This window comes from Topomyia yanbarensis, chromosome 2 (genome assembly GCF_030247195.1).
Source record: "Topomyia yanbarensis strain Yona2022 chromosome 2, ASM3024719v1, whole genome shotgun sequence".
Classification (NCBI taxonomy): Eukaryota; Metazoa; Arthropoda; class Insecta; order Diptera; family Culicidae; genus Topomyia; species Topomyia yanbarensis.
Genome location: NC_080671.1, coordinates 75,225,154 through 75,235,260, shown reverse-complemented (window position 1 = coordinate 75,235,260; position 10,107 = coordinate 75,225,154). Strand labels below are relative to the sequence as shown.

Here is a 10,107-nt window from a genome sequence, read left to right as displayed (position 1 = left end):
GGTTTAGATAAATTCTCTATAATCATTCAGAATAATATGAGCATTTTTGGAAGTTCTTGACAAACTTGATCTATTCTATTCACATTGCTATTTAATTTCTAATTGATCCGACTTCCGGCTCCGGAACTACAGGGTGATAAATACGAACATGCAGCAAATCACTATTTCAGCGCAAACTGCGAGGTGAAAATTTTTCCAAAATGTGATCACAACTGATTGGATTTGTAGTTCTAGATCTCTAGCAGTCATTCAAAATCTCATTGGCAGCGTTGGCCACCATCGACGGTTCTGGAAACCTCGGCTGAAGTTTCCAAATTCAAACAGTTACGTCGATTTACCGCTGATAACTGCATCGATTAAACCAAACTTAGTCTCAAATGAACGGTGTTGCTTCGCTAAAAACTGTTATTCAATTTCACTTCGATCTAATTTCCGGTTATCGGAGTTGCGGGTTGTAGAGTGTGGTCACAAAGAAAACTCTTATTCTTATACCGCGAGGAATGCTAAAAGGATTTTTTTTATTAAAATGGGAGCCTAACATCTTGCATTTGCAGTTCTAGATTAGTGACAGCTCATCGCAGTCTTATTGACCACATTGACCACCATAGACGGTTCTGTAAGTGCCCGTGAAAAATGATTATCTTTCAAAATTATCAAACTCACACCGGTTTCTCGGAGATGGTTGAGCCGCTTTTCACAAACTTTGTATCAAATGAAAGGTACATTATCACTATTGACTGCAATGAAATTTCGAACGGATCGGTTGTATGGTTCCGGAAATATAGACTGAATCGTCCGCTCACATATGAAATTCCTATAAATTCAGCACTAATTTTTTTATTTCAAGGAACCCATGAAATTTCAAAAACCGAATTCGTATTTTTGGTACTAAATGTCTTTGAAAAATACCAAACGTCTAGATATTTTGTGAAACCGAAATTTTTTTTGAGAAAAATCGACTTTGGAACTTTGTTGATTTAGCATCTTTTTGCATTTCTCATATAGAAAGGTTATGCAATCTCAACAATCAATTTAGCTGGATAATAGCTTGAACAGCTCTTGTTCAGCTTATTCTCTTGTATCAAAGGCTTGTTCAGCTTTCGTTGTTTGTTGGGATCGGTGAGAAATTCGCCTTTTTAACCGAGGCCGGCAGGGTCGAATTCCTTATACCATACGGTTCAATAAGTCGAGATCGAAAAGTGTCTCTGTGTGTCTATGTGTATGTCAAATAAAGTCACTGCTACTATTGAATATTTAGTTGATCCGACTTCCGGTTCCGCAGTTTCTGGTTGAAAAGCACGGTCACACAGAAAATTCCTATATAAACTGGTAACACCATTGTGACCGAATGATGTAATACATATTCAAATAGGTTCATAATTACTTGAATTTGCGGGTCTGGATTGCTAATGGCCAATCAAAGTAGCTCTGGCCATATTGGCCACCTGTGACGGGTCTCGTTGCCCTCTGGGGAGTTTGCCAAGTTCTAAGTTAATTTCACACTTATTTCTCAGCGAAGCCTATTCCTATTTTTACAAAATTTATTTGATAATCGAATGCCCGGATAATCGAGTTCGACCTGTACTACTGCTATTGTAATTTCTTATATTTTTTATGTGTTTCAGTAAAATATAGGTAATGTAAAATTATCAGTATTCAATCTCATTCAATAGAAAAAGTCCAAGCAATTATCAGTATTATGAAATTCCATGAACAAAAACTTTTTTCAGGTTTAACGTAAAACGAAAGAGATTTCTATGTGTAGAACAAATCAGAAAATAGGACAAAATTAAAAATCTCTCAACTTCGAAACATTTCTCAAATACGTCCTTTTTAATATTCTGATAATTAAAAAGCTTTTGTCAATCTGTTAATAACCACGACTTATAACGCAATACGGTCAATTGTTCAAAAACATAAAATTTATTTTCCTGCATACCATCTAATCTGTTCGTTCTATCTATTTAGTCCATTCTACCAAAGGCATATTCAATATCTGTACAAATAATCCCCAAGGCTACAAAAAAACAATGGATAGAAATAACCTACTTTGAAAGCACCTCTCCATCCTTGTTGTCCTGCAAAATAGCCCCGGAGGCAAGGAACAGCGAAAATGTATAATAATCTGTCTTCTTTCACCTCACATCAATCATAAGTCATCATCGTCATCGCACTCATCATCAGCTCCTTTGCTTCCGCATCAGCATCACAGGCCGAACCTAGTGGCAGCTATAATGGGTGGTGAATGGAAGGATCTTTGTATAATGGGATGGGATCCGAGAGTTACACAAGAGAGTACATACAGCGGCGATGGTTGTTGATGGACACCGCTGCAATCTGCTCCCCCCTCCCCTTCTGTGAAGGCCATCAGCTCTGACGGAATCGTTTGCAGGGATGTACTCAAAATCAACTAACTTGGTCACAACCTTTTCAACGTAATCAAACCTATTTCATCCCTGTAAAACTTTCTAGTCCTCGAATTTATTCATTCACAAATCACGATGATTTTACATTTTCCACCTCGGTCCCACTCCAGCAGACAAAAAGGTCAACAACTTTGAAACCAGCATCTATTGACTAGTACTCCCCGAAGAAACCCTCAGCCCAATCCCTATCGCAAAACTTTTACCAAGAATTGCTACCAGAACCTCATTTGGTCCTTCTTATCACGGATAACGTTCCTTCCGTGCCCATTAACACAGAAATGCGATGCTGATGTTGCCATCAGTCTGTCCACTGGCTTCCCATCATCATCTGCCTTCGCTGAACTGGTTCAACAAATGTCCATTCTATACCCGCTGGATATCCACCCCCCTCCCCTCCTTTACCTATTCCACTCGATTCCACCTCCGATGCAACATTTTCTTCATATTAAATATTATGGTCTAGTTATTCTCCCGTCGTTTACACTCTTTCCACACTCGGTGTGAGTGTGTGTGTGTGTGTGTGTTTCGTGACGATGACGAGACGAACCCATGGCATTCATCATAGAAATGGTCTTTTTCCGGTCCCAAAACCCACCCCATCCCACAATGGTCACGATATGTACCGGGATCCCATCAGACGACATAAAACCCCACTCCCACTTGAGCACACAAATGTGTATATCTTGATGTCACACTCAAAGCAAATCAATCAAAAACGTTCGTCTAATTTTTCTGATGTTTAATTTTACTTTTGGGAGCCAAAGAAGAGCAAACCTCGTCCACACCCGGGCCCTCGTATGCTACATCAATGTCACGTTACTGCCGCTCCTCTCGGTGGCGGCGGCGGTCCGAGCCTGTCAAGTTCGGTTTGCTTGTAAGGAGGAGGTGGGAAATCATTTCTCGTCTGGACTCTGGTCGTGCTAACTCGCTCGTTGTTGGTCGGATTTTGCGGGTGACGATTTGGTATTCCATTTGAGGAGCGGAGAAGGAAATCATTTGGGTGGGTGGTTTCTGGTGGTTGGAGGTTGAAGGTGGAAGGACGATAGCTGGTGGCAAGGAATCGGTCATCGTCATCTTCGGGGACTATATGTACACATGCTGGGTCGGAGCCTCAGCATCGGACGATGGAAAAATCACACGGATGAGAAATCGGGAAATGTGATGGAATAGTCGCAGTTACAATGAGAAATGAGTTTCATTTGATGAATGTCGGTGCGCATTTGGGACGTAATGTTTCCCCGGTGCTCCTTTGGATGGATGCTGCCTGCTGCTGATGTTGGGCGAGTTTTGAGGACCGTTCTGGTGATAATTTATTGGGAAGAAAAATTGGTCCTTCGGTGAGAAATCGATTTCGAGACGATGTGTCTGAAAGCAACATGATAACAATGGGGACGTGACAGTGTGTGGAAAATTGAAACCCCGGGCGGGATGAGCTAAGTCCACTTTCGTTTGTATACGAAACTGATAATCCAAGAGCAAAAACCTCAAATTTGTCTGGCATCAGCTTGGCACTCACCGGTCTAGAGAAAATGCTAATATTTTAATCCATATGCATTCACATTGGAGACCCACATCAAATTGTGATCTAAGGATTGAAATTTACGGCAAGTCAAGTACAAGAAAGTAGCAAAGTGGCACTTTATACGTGAATGCCGTTGTGCTTCCCCCTCTCGGAAGACGTCTCCTTAGGGAGTGGATAAAATTTTAATTTGAGACAATCTCCAAAATGATTATTAAAATTTAAATTCTAATCAGACCCTTTCAACTACAATTTATATATTTTTGGCTTACCTCTCGTCAGTCCATCCCTTTACTTTGCTGTTTGGTAGAATTGAGAATAGGTGTATTTGTTCTATGAATCCATCAGAAGATTTCTTTTGGAAAATTCGACGCAAGTTCAGTTTCAATTGAAAATAATATTGCTTGTGCTGTACATTTTTTTTTTGCTTTTGTGCTATAAAAATGACTAACACGCTGAAATCCAGAACCCTAACTTTAGGCTCATCATCCCAATCGTGGCCGAACAATCCTCGATTGCACACAGCCAGCGAGTGTGGGTTTTCACTTGAGGCCGACGACCTTTTTCAGATTCCCAGCTGAACATAACTTTAGCTGCTCTCTACCGGCATTCGCTCCAGATGTCCAGCCCACTGTAGACTACTGTGTTTTATCATCCTTCTGATGCACAGTGTTTCAAAACGTCGAACAGTGTTTTTGTTTTCGCCAAAAACGTGCGAAAAATTATTCACACGAAAATGGTCAACCGTTCAGTAATGATGTCTTCTGGGATGTTTTATGATGATTCAAGACCTTCATTTTGATGATATAGTTATAGTGATTAATCCCCCTTGACGTGCGATATTTGCTACAATGTTTTTCGAAGTGACATAAAAACATAATAAAGTCTTCAGAAATGTGGAAGAGCTTGTTCTTTACTGAAGACCAAAAATCTCTGTTTATAGTATACTCGAAGTTATTTACCCTTGTTTGTAAATAACCCCTAAAAGCTTTTTTTCGACATAACTTCTTAAATATCGAAGATAAAGCTTCAATATGTTCCATTAAGTTATTTGCCTTTGCAAGATACATATCTTTCCAGAAGAGATCATTGGTCTATCTCTCGCGAGTTAGAAATTATTGTGTAATTTTTGGTAATATTAGTAAAAGTTTTAAAAGAAATAACTTTTTAACGGGCAAAAACAAGCAACCAGCTCCAGTTACAATTAGAAACGCTATATCAACTCTATAAAATTAAATAGGGTTCACTTATCTCTCGTTGTCTTCAGTAGTGTTATGGATGATTTGAAAACAGTATCGTTTCTTAGAAAATGTCCAATATCTTCGAAAATGCCCAAGATAACAAAAATTATGCGGTAATAAAAAATGTGTATTTTGACGATTGAAATAACTTCGTAAAATATATGAAACCCGTAGCAATGATGATTGAAAAGATATTAAAAAAAAATATTTTCAGAGGCCATCCAAATATAACGAGCAATAACTTCTTAGGAATATAAAGAAGAGACTTCGTGTATTCAGCAAAGGTATTCGTGAAAGCCATCTCCACAACTTTTCAAAAGACGTTAGCTTATTTCAATCAATAACAAAAATTGTTCGAAAATCTCACTTATAGGAGGATTAATCACGAAAATCATAGCAGCAAATGACAAACCGTACTATTTTTGATGACTAGTGTGAAAACACTATTAATGTAAATTTAACCGTTTCCATGTCAACAACCAATCACCATTTGAAACATTTTATTTTTCAAAAATTGCCATATTACTTTGAAGATACACGAAATAAATTATTATTGTAATATAAAAAGTTATGCATTTTAATATTTCAAACCTTTTGTGGAAACACCGAACTTGTCAGAATGATATTTAAAACGTTTTGTTATTGAATTTGCTTTAAAGCGATCATCCACAAGTAACCAGCACTAGTCTTGAAGATATTAAAGATAGTGACTTAGTGTCTTCAGTAAAGTTGTTGACAATTACTTACTATACATTTGCAGAAGACATAATTTTTATATATGCACTTGCAAGAAAGTTGGTGAATATATCTCACTTTTGGGGAAATTAATCATTCAAATAACGACACTATATGAATGGGCTTGTAATGTTCAAAAATTCCTCCGAAGACGGCATTGACCCAAATTAAATGATTTGGGCGTAATTAATAGATCGCACGATTCTAGCAGAAAAAACCAGTGTGCGTTGTTTTGGAGCTCGTGCTTTTCTTTTTTGTACATTAGTATATAAACGTTGAATGTGTTCTATGTAATTTACCATGAAAAGATGAAGTTGCTTGCGGCAGTGCTCTTAAATGTTTCATTTTATACCACTGCGATGCCATTTTGTTTTGAACATAACACTTGTGGATATTCGGTTCGACAAATAATTCAACCACTATATGAAAGTATAAAGCTAGTACTTTCAGATGTTGTTTGTTCCTTTTGCTTTTTTGGGTTATTTAAGGTGGAAGCTACCCTAAAAATATCGCAAAATTTAGAATTTTTTTTAATTCAACGGATACGAAGTTACTTTGTTCCGCAAAAATATGTGTAAACAACTTTGCAAACTTTGTGGAAGATTCCAAGAACGTAGTAGAATGGCTAAAGTTATCATAAACAAAGAAATTTAAAGGGGTTTTTCATATAACATGTTCCTTAACTTAAAAACTAATAAAGTTAGATATATGGTGACTTCAGCTATTTTTTTTTTCAGTAATATACGCTACAACTTTGCCAAAGACACCAAGTCTCTATCTTAATTACTTCAAAAAATAAATTTTGAAAATCACTAATAGGTGAATTAGTCACTGAACTTTATTTTACTGTAGATGCGCAATCATGAAGGCAAGAACTTCTCCGAACAAACTATACTTCTAAACTTAACGGTATAGATGCTATTAATTTTGAGCACGAAAACGACGTTTTAAAACACTGTGCTCTGGAACCGGAAGTCGGATTAACATGAAATATAATAACAAATAATGGGAATATTATTCCTTTCATTTGTTGCTTTATTTGAAGTTTGGAAAAATGGGTTCAGCCATTTCCGAGATGTATTGCTATTCGCGTATAGTAGGATTTTATAAATTAAGAGCTCCGTCCGTATCCCGTCCGTCCGCGCGCCGTTTTTTTTGTGTCCCGTCCGTCCGTGCTCCGTCCGTCCGCTCTCCCTCCGTCCATGCCCCGTCCGTCCGTGCCCCCTCCGTCCGTGTCCCGTCCGTCCGTGCCTCGTCCATCCTTGTCCCCGTCGTGTCCCGCCGGCGTGACATAGGATTGCGTCCATTTCCCGTGCCCCGTCCGTCCGTGCTCCGTCCGTCCGCTCCCCTTCTATCCATGCCCCGTCCGTCCGTGCCCCCTCCGTCCGTGTCCCGTACGTCCGTGCCCCCTCCGTCCGTGTCCCGTCCGTCCGTGCCTCGTCCATCCTTGTCCCCGTCGCGTCCCGCCGGCGTGACATAGGATTGCGTCCATTTCCCGTGTCCCGTCCGCCCGTGCTCCGTCCTTTCGCTCCCCCTCCGTCCATGCCCCGTCCGTCCGTGCCCCCTCCGTACGTGTCCCGTCCGTCCGTGCCTCGTCCATCCTTGTCCCCGTCGTGTCCCGCCGGCGTGACATAGGATTGCGTCCATTTCCCGTGCCCCGTCCGTCTATCGTCCATATCCCGTCCATGTCCCGTCCGTATCCCGTCCGTGTCCCGTCCGTATCCCGTCCGTATCCCGTCCGTATCCCGTCCGTATCCCGTCCGTATCCCGTCCGTGTCCCGTCCGTATCCCGTCCGTGTACCGTCCGTATCCCGTCCGTATCCCGTCCGTGTCCCGTCCGCGTCCCGTCCGCGTCCCGTCCGTGGCCCGTCCGTGGCCCGTCCGTCCGTGGCCCGTCCGTCCGCGGCCCGTCCGTGGCCCGTCCGTGGCCCGTCCGTGTCCCGTCCGTGGCCCGTCCGTGGCCCGTCCGTGGCCCGTCCGTGGCCCGTCCGTGGCCCGTCCGTGGCCCGTTCGTGTCCCGTCCGTGGCCCGTCCGCGTCCCGTCCGTGGCCCGTCCGCGTCCCGTCCGCGGCCCGTCCGTGTCCCGTCCGTGGCCCGTCCGTGGCCCGTCCGTGTCCTGTTACTGTCCCAACCCTGTCCGCCCGTATCCTATCTGTACCGTTTCACATTGCTACCATATTTCGACCATATTCTGTCCCACATAACTTAGGGGAAACCTTACACTTCGTATACCATTTTTGCCCGTATTTTTTTCAATTCATTATAATACCATTCCACTCAGTTCGTCGAGATTGGAAAAGTCTGTATGTGTGCGCATACATGCGCGTATGTATAGCGGGCCTTACACTTTCAATATTTTGTCAATACTAGACAGTATTGACAAAAGTTTTGTACGTGTAATGGAAAACAACTTGTATCGACGATGTACATTTCAAATAGGATTGACGTATTGAAGCGGTATAGTCAATACTCGTATTAACAACAATATTGAACGTGTAAGGGCCGCTTATCAAATATGTCTAGATCAGCGATGATCAATCAAAGATTCTTGGAATACACGGAAAAACTTCGTTAATAAATTCAGGAAAACAAGATGATGATTTCGTGAACTGAAGGATTTACGAAAACCAAAAAAAAATTTTTTTCTGATATTATAAATAATAAACCCCGGATTCATGAAACTATTTGCTTTTCCAAAAAAAAAACTAGTTCACATCGAATATATACATGGCATTACATTCGAATGTTTGGTAGGGTTACTGTGGTTGTTCCCTGAACATGTTTAGATTTTGTTATTATCCTTTTTCATAATTTTGGAATACACTGCTGACAGTTAAACGATGTCCATATTTGCGGGAGCTTATTTGCGATTTTTGTGATTTCTTATCTAGTTACCGCGATATTTTATTCATGAGTTTGCTATCGGATTTTTTTTTGTCAAAGTAGCGTGATTTATGTACATAACTGCAGGATGCTAGTCACGATTTTCGTAATTTCTTTTGCGTGGTATTCTAGTCATGAGTAGAGTGATTAATCCTCATGATTTCAGGATACTAGTCATGATATTTTTTTAGTAATGTGATTTATATTCATGGTTTCAGGATCTTAGTCACGATTTTCGTTATTTTAAATATGTAAATATATTTCAACCATAGGGTCTGATGATTAAACTATATAGCTGAATCATATGTTGGTTGTTTTCATGTAACTTTCAAATGGTTCACAATATCGCCTTGATGTCAAAGAGAAAGTTGCAGGAAAATTTACGGGCCTTTTCAAAAACCTATTATTGTTGATGGAGAAACGCGACTAACTTATGAAAAGGTCGTAATAAAACAAAATAATTGTGTTGTTAAAACAAAAGTTAAAATATCTCGAGAACTACTACATTTTAGAAAATTTTTGTTAAGAGCATTTCGATTTAAAATGGCGTTTAGAATCATATTCAAAAAGAAAATTGTATTTTTGACTGCAAATAGTAAGAATTATAAAAATATGTCAAAAGTTGTTGTTAGGAAAACTTTTTTATTGAAAGCTTCTCCAGGATCCAAATACACTAAAAAAGTTGCTTTTACGTCTTTAAAACGATAAACATTAAATTTTTGACATTTTTTGATGGGATAACGCGAATAACTTTTAAAAAGAGCATAATTACACGAATTAATTGTTTTTGAAGTAGCAAAATTTCAAATATCTCGAAAGCTATCGCATTTTGGAAGATTTTTGTTAAATGCATTTTGATTTTAAATGGTGCTTAGAATTATATTCTGTAATAGAATTACAATTTTGTATGTCTATTAGTATGAAATTTAAAAACATGTACGAAGTTATTGTTAGGAAAACTTTTTTACCGATTTTTTCTCCATCATGCAATCACATTCAAAATGTTTATTTTCTCTTTAGGTTTTTGATAACAAAATATAAAAAATTTTAAAAAATGGGTTTTTCGCAATTTAAATTTGTGTCATAAATTCTTGTTTTTTTTTGAAAAATGACACATTTTTTTCAGTGTATATTTTTTCAGACACAAGTATTCATTCCCTGTAACTCGTTCTCAGATAGTTTTGCTGTATAAAATACAGTAATCGAACAAAAAAAAATTGAAATTCATACACATAGAAACGTGTACGCCCTTTTGAAAAGTTGCTCTTGAGTCAAAATAATCTTATTACCTGTGGAAAATATT

General features: G+C 39.3%; 1 protein-coding gene across 1 annotated transcript; it reads right to left on the bottom strand.

Annotated features, from left to right (window-relative positions):
* Nucleotides 1-583: 583 nt before the first annotated feature.
* On the bottom strand, nucleotides 584-8,156 carry LOC131679534 (hornerin-like). Its single transcript, XM_058960275.1, has 3 exons — nucleotides 8,143-8,156; nucleotides 7,173-8,054; nucleotides 584-614 (listed from the first exon to the last, which is right to left on the bottom strand). Exons 1-3 carry the CDS (start codon nucleotides 8,154-8,156, stop codon nucleotides 584-586), a joined length of 927 nt encoding a protein of 308 aa, XP_058816258.1.
* Nucleotides 8,157-10,107: the final 1,951 nt, after the last annotated feature.

Bases quoted from the DNA above. Each gene is read 5' to 3' on its own strand.
- LOC131679534 (XM_058960275.1), bottom strand. The intron at 615-7,172 runs GCACGGACGGAC...GGGCACTTACAG, and splicing joins CGGGGACAAGGATGGACGAG to AACCGTCTATGGTGGTCAAT.